General features: G+C 53.1%; 2 protein-coding genes across 3 annotated transcripts; one reads left to right on the top strand and one right to left on the bottom strand.

The window, feature by feature from the left end:
- The first annotated feature begins 285 nt into the window (after positions 1-285).
- Positions 286-2,872, top strand: YRDC (yrdC N6-threonylcarbamoyltransferase domain containing). 2 transcript variants are annotated; one of them, XM_052698545.1, is made up of 6 exons: positions 286-432; positions 600-795; positions 920-1,034; positions 1,284-1,403; positions 2,063-2,205; positions 2,524-2,872. In XM_052698545.1, the coding sequence occupies exons 1-6, from the start codon at positions 303-305 to the stop codon at positions 2,585-2,587; spliced, it is 768 nt and encodes a 255-aa protein (XP_052554505.1). In that variant the 5' UTR covers positions 286-302; the 3' UTR covers positions 2,588-2,872. The 2 variants fall into 2 exon arrangements, with proteins under 2 accessions (XP_052554505.1, XP_052554504.1); XM_052698544.1 differs by lacking the exon at positions 286-432 and having other exon boundaries at positions 439-795.
- Positions 2,873-3,466: 594 nt separating this feature from the next.
- On the bottom strand, positions 3,467-6,772 carry MANEAL (mannosidase endo-alpha like). Its single transcript, XM_052698540.1, has 4 exons — positions 6,216-6,772; positions 5,817-5,926; positions 5,351-5,427; positions 3,467-4,920 (listed from the first exon to the last, which is right to left on the bottom strand). The coding sequence occupies exons 1-4, from the start codon at positions 6,640-6,642 to the stop codon at positions 4,284-4,286; spliced, it is 1,251 nt and encodes a 416-aa protein (XP_052554500.1). The 5' UTR covers positions 6,643-6,772; the 3' UTR covers positions 3,467-4,283.
- Between the last annotated feature and the right edge of the window lie 5,512 nt (positions 6,773-12,284).

The following is a 12,284-nucleotide window of genomic DNA, read 5'->3' as shown; positions in this document are numbered from 1 at the left end:
GGGTCCTGACAAATTATTTGGGAGATAAGCATGGGCATCGTCCCTTCCAATACACGTCAGCACTTTCTAAGTTCAAAATCGGTTTCTTTTTCAACGTTTTGCTTTTTAATATAACACCGCAGGGCTTTTTATTCGCCCCGTTCCCCCTGCAGCTCTCATCCTCCTCCTAGAATGGAATGAGCGCTATAGAAAAGCCTACCCCCCATTATTACAATGGCGGCCGGAAGTGCAGCGCGGCGCCTCCCTCTGGCGGCCGGAAGTGCAGTGCGGCGCTTCTTTCCGGAAGCGGAAGTGGCTCTCACATGCTGAGAGTGCAGCGAGCGGCGCTGGCGGGGTTGGTTCGGGCCGCGGAGGGGCTGTCGGGTCCGGGCCGCGCCCGCAGCTCCTGCTTGCTGCCTCTGCCCGGCACCGCGGCCCGGCCGGAGCCGCGAGGTGGGGGGAAGGGGCGCGGTGGGGGCTGATGAGCGGTGGGAGGCTGGGCCTGGGGGAGATGGGAGGCGGGAGGCCCCCGGGGTGGGAGGCTCGAAGCGCGGAGGCCGCCGATGAGAGCCCCGCGCGGGTTCGGTTGAGGCTCCGGACTGAGCCGGCGGTGTCCGTAGGCTGGAAGGAGGCGGTGGCAGCCGCCGTCGGTGCCCTGCAGAAGGGCGGGCTGGTGGCCGTGCCCACGGACACGGTGTACGGCGTGGCCTGCCTGGCCCAGGACTCCCGCGCCGTGCGGAGCATCTACAGCCTGAAGGGGCGGAACGGGACGAAGCCGCTGGCCATCTGCCTCGGGGACGTGGAGAACATCTACAGGTGAGCTTCCTCGGGGGGCTGTGGCCGCATGCAGCCTGGCAGGAGGCTTCTGTGCGCTGTCATCAGCTTGTGTGACCCCTGGGGTAGGGCTTACGGAGCCGGCTGCCCCTCTCTTGCCCTGTAGGTACTGCCACGTGAATGTGCCGGATGAACTGCTGCAGGACTTGCTCCCGGGACCTGTGACTTTGGTCTTAAAGCGATCAGAAGAACTAAATAAAGACTTGAACCCTTTTACGTCGGTAGGTCTTTGCCATGGCGTGCATCTCGGTGTTTATTACTGTCGATATGCTGTTGTGACGTTTCTGCTGTAGTAGCTTTAATTCTGATTTGCAGTTAACAGCGATTATTTCTCCTGTTATTGCTTGTGTGGCAGGTGTTGGTGTATTCGTTCTCCACAGTGTCAGCTTTCGGTCAAGGGCTTTAGGCAAAGCAAGATTAAAAAGGTCTGTGGTTACTGCATGTAAAACATGCTCTCTTCTTCCTCTTAGTTGGTTGGCGTTCGCATTCCAAACCACCCTTTTATTAGGGAGCTGGCACGAGCTTGCCCTGGACCATTGGCTTTAACAAGTGCTAACGTCAGCAGTCAGGCGAGCACACTGACGGTTTCGGTAAGGCTGCTTTTGCTACTAAGTGAGATTTTTGTGGCAGGTTGTCAGAGCCCGAGGCATTCATAATTGGAAGCCAATGTTAGTAGTAAAACAAGGATTTCTCTGCTGCTGTTTCCTTTTGCTTGTTCATTTAAATGGCAGTCTGTAGTTGAAACAGCCTGCAGATCTGCATTGTGGGGGAGCTGTCTGTGATCCTCACCTTAGAAAGCATGGAAGGTGGGGCTTAAAAGTAATATTTACATGCTCATACTTCCTTTAGAAGTGAGTGCCAAATCTGAAAGAGAGGAAATTGTTGTAGGAGGGTTGGATGTGGAATGTGGATGTGCTATCTGTACAGCTCCTTGCAGCTTGAGCACCAGCTCAAGGAGATGTCTTCTTGCTAAGCTGTGGACCCTGGTGGGGATACAGTTGAGCACGGTACCAAAAGGACACTTTTTTGTACCGAAAGCTTTGCTGGTTTTTGTGTACGTGCTCTTAAATAAACAGTGCTGCCACCAGGCAGTTTTGAAGCTGAGAAGCATTGTAGCTTTCCTATGGATGTAAGGTAAATGTGTTCTCAGATGTCAAACTGGGATGTGTTTGTGACAGAGGAAAGAGAGTGACAGTAAAGACAACAGACTGTTCAACAGGCCTGTTAGCCAGATCTCTTATTTCTCCAGGAATTCCAAGACCTTTGGCCTCAGTTGTCCTTAGTTGTTGATGGAGGCCCAATAGGGGATGTCCAGAGCCCAGAATGTCGTTTGGGCTCAACTGTGGTTGACTTATCTGTGTCGGGGAAATTCTCCATCATTCGTCCTGGCTGGTAAGCACTCTTTGCTGTGTATCCATAAGCAATGCTTTTTATTTAAATGAAATGAAGCTTTCAAGTTATGGTGGTCCTGTTTTACATGTTTCCTGGTCACTAAATTGTCAGCATCCTCAGAAATCCTGAAGGACAACTCCAAATGCTGAGCCCAGGAGACTCCTTTCTAGAAGCTTCTACACGAAACATCCTTCTTTCTGCACTTCACTTAATTCAAAATGACTGTGTTTTTTAGCTGGTTGCTTTTTCACACACACAAAAAAAGCAATTTAATCCTTGGGAAAACATTTTTTCTGACAGTTGTTTCACCCCCCCCAGTGCACTGACATCTACAGTTGAGATCCTGAAGCAGAAGTATGGCTTGATCCCAGAATCATCATAAGACTTTGGACTCTGAGGCTCTACAGAGCTGGTAAAGCTGGACACTATGTGCCTGTGCATTCAGCAGACGGTGTTAATGGCCTTGTTTAATGAGGTTGATGAGTTGTGTCAGGTCAGTAAACAAAGGTAATGAGAATAACAGTTGATGGGTGTCTGTTAATTAATGTTACATCTACTGAATCTTGAGAAACTATTTATGCTAAACTGTGCTGCTGTACAATTTCCAAATACCTGTTTTAGTAATGTGATCTAAAATAAAATAATGTGAGGATTAGGCTGTTTTCAAGATGGCATGATGTCTCTGATCCTCTCTGCCCATAAAACTTGTTCCATGTGTCTGTTTATTGCATCAGTTCCAATTAGAGCGTGTGTGGAGTCATTGTGAACAGAGCCCTGTTTCACATCCTGAGCTGCTGCTTCTCATTTCATTGACACAAATATAAGCTAATTTGTGGCTCCATTTAGAAGGGTCCCAGCATCTTTTAAACCACAAACAGAGGTGTAGTGGAAATGCTGAGTCGCAGCTGATGGAGCACCTGGTGGGAAAGCAGGGCCAAGCCAGGGGAGCTCAGCTGCAAGCAATCCACTGAGAGACCAGAATGGGTAGAGCCAGGTTGAACCCCTTCCTAGTCCTCCTTTAAGGGTTGGCAGGGGAGGTAGGGGGCATCTGGCTGGAGATCCCTGCCTACCTGAGGCCTTCTGAAGGTAAGCAGCTTCTTTCTTGTATTTCTCTGCTACATCTCTTGCATTTGAGCGAATCCTCACTTGCTGCAGCCTGTGACCTTGCTGCTGTGCTATCATTGCTGTGCTTTCCATCATGTTACAAGAAGGAAAGCTACTGTGAGCTGGACTTCTTTCAAAAAACAAATGAATGGTGTTTTCAGCAGCATTTTTATTGCAAGTGGTTTGATTTATTTATTTTTTCTTTTTTTTTTTCCCCCCCTTGATTCTAAAGTGAATAAAGCAACTTCAGGTCTAAATTTTCAAAACTTGGAGCAGTAAACAACCACTGAAGAACTTTTAGGAGAGAAATGGTTGCATTTCCTTGGTTTCCAGCATGTTGAGTAGTAGGGGTAAATAGCCACTAGCATTTGGGCTGTAATTACCCAGAGTTATTTGGAAACAGTGAGGCATAGTAACAACACCTTGCACAGAACTTGGTGTAGAAGAGCCTGCATAAGCCAGAGGGTAACTGCATGGATTAGTTTCATCTACAGTAAACAATTTAGAGGAAGTTTTATTTCTTTTTTTGCAGCCAGCTGGTAAAGAAATGCTTTTGAAGTTGCTAGTGGAGTGAGGGATCTGTGGTGGCAGCAGACAGAGGGTAAAATGCATGCTGGAACCCAGCTAACTATGTCAGACATCACAGAACGTACACACCATAAGGAAAAATGGATCTTTGGCCCTGAAGCCAGCGCCCCCATGCATTGCAGAAGAGCTCTGAAAAGGTCATCTCTGCTACATCTGCACAAAGTCAGACTTTGCTGCTCAGGGATTTCCTGCTCCTTGTAATTCTTCCTCCTGCAGCTTCAGAGCTGGGACTCTTGCAGTCCTTGGGGTGCTTGCAGGCTGCTGCAGGCTCACTGACCAGCCTGAAGGTTCTGCAGCTGGTTTTGTTGGTTTGGTTTTTTTCTGAAGCACCTGTCTGTGCTGCAGCTCTGTCAGTGGGATGGCTTTGAGGAAGGCAGATGCTGAAGTCACATCAGCCACTGCTCTTTCTCCTTGCTGAAATGTTCTGCCCACCTGCGGGTCAGCTCCAGGTACATGTTGGGCTGATGAGGAAGGTAGTCCAGGTAAAGACGTGTCAGGGTCTTCTTGGGAACAGCTTTCTCAATCTGGGTGCCTTCGTGCCATTCGTTGAAGGACGTGATGGAGACGATCTCTGGCCTGACCATGAGAGCAGCCTGCAGAGCTGTTTCATAGTATTTCCCATTGACTCTGTTCCGAGTGTTGTGGTTGTTCCAGGGGCGGATGCTGGTGTCAACGTAGCCCGGTCCAACGCTGGGGATGAACATCAGGTTGTTGGAGTCGCAGAAAGTTTTGATGGCTTTCCAGTTCTGGTGGGATGAGCCAAAAGAGAAACCGTTGGAGGCGAAGTATGTGTACATGCCATCATATCCTGCAGAGAGGATATCCTTCTTGTGCCCTTCCTCCACCAGCAGCGCTATGAACACAGCGTCGTAGGCTGTGTTACGGAGAGAATGGGAACCTGATGGTGTGAGAAGGTTGGCCCAGGATTCAGCTGGTGTCAAGTAGGAATCGTAGATATAAAACAGCGGGAGGCTCCTGCCAGTGCTGGTCTTGTACTTATAAAAAGCAGCGTGAGATCCGTATCTACAGAGAGAGCAGAAAGCTTTTTCAGAGGCTGGAGTGATAAGCCCTCAGCAGGTTTTGCTGTTAAAGGCAAGAGTGATGTGAGACTTGGTTTGCCAAGTCTTTGCTCAGAACCTTTCTCTCCTTTCTGGGAGTGCTCTGTAACTGTGCTGTTTGTTACTTTGCTTCCCTTTTGAAGGAAAGAGTGGAGGTGACAGGCTTAGAAACCTGAGCAGCAGAAAGCAGCTTTGGGCTCTAGAGGCAAGATACTGGAAAAAGTGGGATTTGATTACAGCTCCTGCTGCTCAGCACTGCTTTGTTGGCTAGCTGTAGGCAATTCTCACTGTGCACTGCTTTTTGGATGCTGTTCTGATGCATTTAATTCAAAGCCCGCTGTTTCTGCTTAAAGCAGCACTCCACAGCTGGATTTCTGCCTACGTGAGAGACTTACTTGTCCACGATGTATTTGATATTCTCATGCACTGTGTGGTCATCGCGCCCTTTGTACGGCTGGATGTGGAAGGCGACCTTCAAAAGAGGAGGTGGTGGAAGGGGGGGTTATTTTCAGCACAGTCCCATTCGCTCCCTTTTCCCCCTGACCTCCCAGATCATCCCAGAGCTGTTGCAAAGGACCTTCTGTGCCCTGCAGGTGAATGGGCTGGGGGGGCTTAGAGATGTCGGAGTGGGAAGTAAACTGAGAATCCTAATTATTAAGGGGAAAAAGAAAACCAACAACCCCGTAGTATTTAGCTGCTGAAAAATTGTTCCCATGAAATAAGAGCTCTTACGTGAAGTGCCCATTTACTTCACTACTAATTGAAGCAGAGGAGTGGGACCTTTGCCCAGGCATAGCATCAGCTTCATGTCGGAGCTGAACAGTGAGTTCAGTGGCCTCAGACAGCAGACAAAAGCGTTACCTTTATGGCATACCGTTGTGCAGCATCCAGTATGAATGGCACGAGGCTGTCTGATGGTTCCCCGTTGTCATCTGCTAGGCCGGGTGGGTACCACGACAGAACCAGCACTCCTGTGGGAACACAATCACGGATTGCTCAGACGTTTTGTTTCTCAACTTTGCCTCCTCCCGTGCAACGGCAGCGAGGTCACTGATTCACGGCACTGCAATGCTTGAGGCGCTCCGTGCCGTGCGAGGTTTGGTTGGAAGAGCCCCTAAGCGCTGCTCTGTTGTTGGCTATGGGGTGGCAGAGGGCAGCGGCCGAACGGGATGCTGAGCCGGGGCGGGGCGGGGGGGCTGAACTCCGCATCCCGGGGCGCTGCGGGAACGGATCCGGGTTGCGGTGCGTCCCGGTGCTTACCGATGGCGGCAGCGCGGAGCTGACCCATGTGCTCGTCCACCACGGCGGGGTCCCGGGAGCTGTAAGGGCCGAGCGCGGGGTAGAAGCTGGAGCCGATGTCATCGGGCGGGCGGTGGCGGCCCCGGGGGTAACTGGCCGACACTTTGGGGTCCCAATGCGGCACCAGGGCGTGATCCCAGTGCAGGTAGCGGCCCTCGAAGCGCGGGCTGCCGTACCAGGCGTAATAGAAGGCGTGCAGGTCGTAGGACGGGCCGATCCCCGCTGCCGGCTCGCGGGCTCCGGGAGGAGCGGGCGGCTCTGCCAGCCCCGGCGCTCCGGCGGGGAGAGCATCGGCGGCGCGGAGCGTGCGCAGCGCCAGCACCGTACCGAAAACGAAGAGAGCGGCCAGCAGCAGGGCCAGCCCACCCCGCCGCCGCCGTCTCCGCATCGCCTGAGCTCCCGCTACCGGATCCCCGGCTCGGAGGACGCTGCTCGGGCCCAGCCCCGCGGTGGATGCTCGGCACGGCGGGGGACGCCTCGCTCCGGCCGGGCGCCGTTTTGATTCTCGGCTCCCGGCCCCGTTCGGTGGCTGCGTGCTCTCTGTTGCCCCCTGCTGGCGGCGGCCGGGACTGCAGCGCCTCCGCCCCGCTCGACCCCGGCCCCGGTTCGGCCGCCGCCAGCAGCGCTGTGCCGTCGGGACCCCGCGCTGCCCTGCGAGGAGCCGGGAGCTCCTGGATCCCCCGCTCGGAGATGTGGGTGACCCAGGAACTGCCGTGGTGCTGGGAGTGGTGGTGATGCAGCACCCCGATCGCAGCCCCGGGTGGGGAAGCGGCTGTCGCGCACTGCGGGAGGAAACGGCTTCTATCTGTCTCCAAGTGAAACACTTGAAACGAATGGTTGGTGAAGGATTAAACTTAAGGAAAGGTGAACGAGCCCCAGCGAACGCTGAGATGTGACTATCCGGGCTGCTAAAGGAAATAACATTTTAATTGGGTGAATCTGTTATGCACAAACGTTACAGGCGATAAAACTCCTGCTAAATGGAAACCCAGTAATGAGATAAACCTGTCGAGGGAACAAATTGCCCGTAAACCACAAATGGGTTTCTGAGGCTCCCCAGCAGGGTTGGGCCTTCCATTATTTCGCTCAGCTGAAGCTCGTGCCGCCGCACTGCACTGAAAGCTTCTGGCAGCAGTTCCTACCTCCATCCATCCCTGCGTGGGGCTGTGCTCTGAGGGTGAGTGGCAGGAGTTTGTCTTTCAGAGCTGGATGTGGGTTTTGGCTGGGTCAGGTGGGGGTGAGGACTCACTGCAGAGCTGGTGTGCAGGATGCTGAGCATCACTCAGTAGGGCACACACCTGACCCACCTGGCTCCCACCTCTCTGGCCTCTGCTTTGGCTCAGAGCAGAAATGCAGCTGTGTTTTCTTAAGGGAGTTGCTGGACCTCCTGGTTGCAGGGAGAGATTGGAAGCCATGGGCTGAGTGTACTTTAGTGACTTAGAGACTCCAAGGTGAATAAAAGCCTGGCCTGCTTTCCCCCATTTAGTTCTCAGATTGCTCTATGACCCTTTGTGTTGTGATTTGGGAGGCCTGGTTCAGCTCAGGGTTGATGCTCTGTGCTTGTTTGCCAGCTGACGGGTGCCTGGGCTCTGCAGGCACACGCTGAGCCCCCGTCTGCCCTTTGCCCCTCACATGCTGCCACCTGCTTGAGGTGGCATCTGCAGGTGGGGCAGAACCATCTAGAGACCAAATACTTGGAAGCAATGATAGGAAGTTGTGATGTGCCAGTCGGGGTGCTCAGCTCCCACTGCCGCTCCCCATGTGGTGCAGCTCTGGCATGGCACAGTCAGAAGCTCTGTGCTCCCGGTGGGTTTTGGTTCCCAAATTCCCCAAAATGATTTCACCAGGGCACCTTTTACTACTGTGCTGTGATGACGCTTGTCCTGGCCAGCTTTCCTGCTGGTTTCATCCGATGCCATCCGTCTGTAGACGGATCTGTGCAGCGTGCCTGCAGCCTTCTTCTCCCTGGAGCTCTGTCTGACCACTAGATAGTGCTCGGCCACCGAGGGAGTGCTGAAGCAGCGCAGCAGCGTGCTCCGAGCTTCAGAGCATTGAGCAGTGGGCGCTGAGTGAAGCACGAGGCAGCAGCTCTGCTTGGTGCTCGCTGAGCCCACGCTGCGATGATTTTTCCCGGTGTCTGAATGCTGTGGTTATGTATCTTCATTGCTCACGAGCAGCTGTCTCTGTTGCTGCTAATGGACTGTAATACTCACAGAGCTGACCCCAAAACGATGGCTTCAGAGAAATTGCTATCTGTCGAGCTGCTGCTGGAGGAGTCAGGGAGCAGAGGGATGTGAGGGGCTGCCATCTGCTGAGTGTGTGCGTGAGGGGTCCCCTCCTCTGAGCCCTTTCCCTGCCTTGTCTTCCCAAATCAGATCCCTGCAGCAGAGGGAAAAGAGAGAGGGATTGCTTCTCTTTGCTCTGCTTGCTCAGGACCCTCTCCTCTTCCCTACTAATTCTGCTGCTCTCTGTATTTGCATAGGGAGCTTGCCCTCCCCCCCCCAGTCTCATTCCTCACCTCCTCAGCTATTCATTGATCCTTGCCAGCCTCCTCCAGCGCTCATTCATCACTCTCACACCCGCCATCCACTTTCCAAATGTTTCCTATTTTTCCAGTGATGTATTTCCCTGCTCAGACAAGCTGATCTTGTGCCATCAATAACCGGGGTGCAGCTGTGCTCTGACCTCTGCACTGGGGCTGGCATGGACCAACAGAGCTGTGGGGACCAACGGAGCTGAGCCACATCCCCTGGGTTCAGGACGTGTGTTGGCTGTGTGCTGAGTGCCAGGTGCCTTTGCTCCTCCAAGACCAAAAAGCTGGAGGTCTTTAAGGAGCTGTAGAAAAGCCAAGAGACAGAGCAAACTTTAGAGAAATCCTTGCTTTGCTGTCTGCTCCGAGGTGCCCAAAGCCTTGTCCCTCTCTCCTGGCCTCTGTGAGAGCCAAAGGGAAACATACTGATGTCAGTCTGTTTGTGGCTCATCCCGGGCTGCTGGTGCTCGGCGTCCCTGCAAGTGACAGCTTTATTTGTGCTGCTGGCAGCAGGAGGATGAGCTGTGTGTCAGGAGGGTGGGATGGTTGGTGACCCCTCTCCTTCGCAGGAGATGCAGGCACTATCAATTTACTGGCTTCTGGGTGTCCGCAGGCCATCGTGGCTGTCATGATGATGTACTCAGCACCAGCTAAGGCAGCCGGCCCTTGTGACAGCATTTGGGCACCATCAGCAGCACGGAGTGGAGCCAGGCGGATTTGGGGCGGGGATGGAGGGAGGTGGATGTGAGCAGGAGCTGCTGCTGGCTGGGAATGGCTCAGCGGTTTCCCATGAAATCAGATGATGCGATGTAATTGCAGGAGATGTAGCAGAGCTCAGAGCCCACGGACGGGAGCTGTCGCCTCTGCAGGGCTGTGTGTGAGGTGGGGGTGCTGCACAGAGCATGCATGCAGCTGGGGCAGTGCAGAGGGCTGCAGTGTCTCAGCACGAGGTTGTGCAGGACAGAGCTGCCTTCATACTGAGCCCCAGACTTGGGGATTCCCATCACAGGATGGCTCTGCACTGAGCTGAGGCTGCGGGGAGCAGCCCTTGTTTTGCTCCTGGGCAGCATGAAGGCATTGGTTTCAATGCTTATTTAGTGGTGTTGGTGCATCCATGAGCAGGGACCTGCTGCTGGGCAGGCTGACTTCCAGCCAAACCGTGGTGCTGGGAGGTGAGGCGACGTGGGATGATGGTGATCAGAGCACTGCAGGTGATGAGATGCGTTGTGCAAATGCTCTCCTCACGGTTAGGATGCGCCGATCACAGCTGCTGCAGTTGGGGGAGCTGCTTATTTAGATCTTGTAGGTGGAACTATAAACATTTCCCTGTTCACGGGAGCTGTGCGGAGTCAGGGTGACTCTTGTGTTTGCAACCCTTGTTGAAATCACACTGGTGTGAGCACTCGGAGCAGGAAGTACTCAGCTTGCATTCTAATGAGCACTTGACCTCCAAATAAAAATGCATCTTCGGAACCTCGTTAGCAGAGCAACTTCAGACTTATCCAGCAGAGATGGCAGGAGCTGCACTGAGCTCTGGCCCTGCTGATGGCAGAAGTGGGGGTGTGAGGTACCACTGCAGCATGGGGGTCCTGAGGCGAAAGGCCTCACTTTGCAGCTCTGCAAAGCCTCAATTGCATTCAAGGCAGAGCAGCCACAGAGCATGCTGTGCTGCATTAATAGATGGGGGGTCTTGCAAGGGGTCTTATGTGGTCGTGGGGCCCCAAAGGGGACCTGCTGTCACACAGGCCAGGTCACTTATTTGGTCGTGAAATCATTTACGAATAACGACGCTGTTGATAAGTTTCTAATTAGCACTTAACGTTTGCTATGGTGCCTATGTTATCAACCTGGCAGGGCACAGTGCACCTCCTCACAGCTCGTGGGTTGTTGAGATTGCTTTTAGGCTCCATACGTCCTGATCACTAGGAGAAGCAGCCTTCCCAAGGCACAGTGTCAGTTTGCTGACGAGTTTGGATTAATTGCTGAAGGCCCTGAATTTACTGCCCGGTGTCATTGCCACCAGTGCTCAGCAGCACTGGGCTTCCAGAAGGAAGCAGCCTTGACTGGGTCCTGCTGTCCCAGACAGCTGCCAGCACTGTCCATGGAGAAGTTCTGCTCCTCCTCCACCAACCAAGCCCTGAAATGCTGCTTCTCAGCACCCTCATTTCACAATACAGAGCAAAGACAACCAGGCTTGGGCTAATTAAGATAGAAATGTAACGTTACAATTTGTAGCTGATTAAATCTTTCAAACAATATTTATGTTAATCTCCTTCTGATTTATTTTCTCATAATGCCTCACACAGGAGATAACCCAATGTGTGGGGAAATGGTTCCAGATGGAGCGTGGCCCGCCTCGCCAGATGCTTGGAGCTGGGGATGAGGATTTGTCACTGGTGGCTGCAGCTGCAATAGTCAATGCTGTCCGTTTAGGCCATTTTTGCACGTAGGGAGGGATGTTGAGCTGCAGTTCTGCTTTTGTTCCCCTCGGTGTAAGATGCTGTGAGGTGCTCTGGTGCACACAGAGCAGAGGGGATGAGGACAGGGCTGCACGCGGAGCTGTGCCTGCAGGCAGGATGGCTTCAGAGGTCAGGGGGGTTTCAATGTGGAACTGTTAAATTAACTATTCATTTAATTATATTGTGATTAAATTAGATCCTTTCTCTTTTTTTTTTTTTTTCTCTTCTTTTTTTTCTTTTTTAATTTCACCAGCTAATGATTCTCTGTATAATTAATGCTGGCTGATGCTGCTAATTCCCTCCTTGCTGCTGTGGACACAGAGGGCTGAGGGCAGTGCCTGACTCCCCCCCTGCTGCCTCCAGGAAAGGGGGGGGGGGGGCTCCAGGGAAGGGGCTCAGCCCTCTGTTTGCAATCAGTTATCAGTTCTTATCCACGTGCCATCCCTCCCCTGGGTGCATAACGATGCTCTCTGCTGACTCTGTGCTGGGAAGTGGGCTGGCTGTACCTCTGTCAAGTGTGATTACCTCGTTACACAGTGATGCAGACTGTCACCAGCCCGAGGAGGACTGGAGAAGTCTGGGGCAGGAGGAGCTGTGCAGCTCGAGCACTGTGTTATACGTGTAAGAAGAAAACAGTGGTGGTGCCTGGGAGGTGCAGGGTGTGAGGCAGCACCTGGGCATGGGGTTGTGGGAGCACTGCTACCTCCTGCTGCCTTCAGAGCCCCAAGCCCAAGGACCTGCAGCAGCCTGCATCTCTGCTGGGGGCTGAGCTTTCTCCCAGTGAGATGCAAATTTAGCTAACCTCAAATTAGGCAGGAGAATGGGAGGCTCTTCTTTGAAAAGATGTCATTCAAACGGTTGCACCTGAAATTATCCCCACTAGAAATGCGGCTGGAGATGGTAATTAATTCACCGTGTTCCCTTAATTAATTCCACAGCCTCTCTCTCTGACGTGCTATGGCTGAGCTGTGCCAGGCTGAGTCCTGGGCTGAATGCAGGTGTCCACAGGGCCCAGTGCCTCCTGCATAGCTCCTACCAGCA

The sequence above is a fragment of the Tympanuchus pallidicinctus genome, unplaced genomic scaffold (assembly GCF_026119805.1).
Source record: "Tympanuchus pallidicinctus isolate F22 unplaced genomic scaffold, pur_lepc_1.0 scaffold33, whole genome shotgun sequence".
In the NCBI taxonomy this organism is placed as follows: Eukaryota; Metazoa; Chordata; class Aves; order Galliformes; family Phasianidae; genus Tympanuchus; species Tympanuchus pallidicinctus.
Note: the sequence above shows the minus strand (reverse complement) of the source record. Positions and strands in the feature narration are given on the sequence as shown.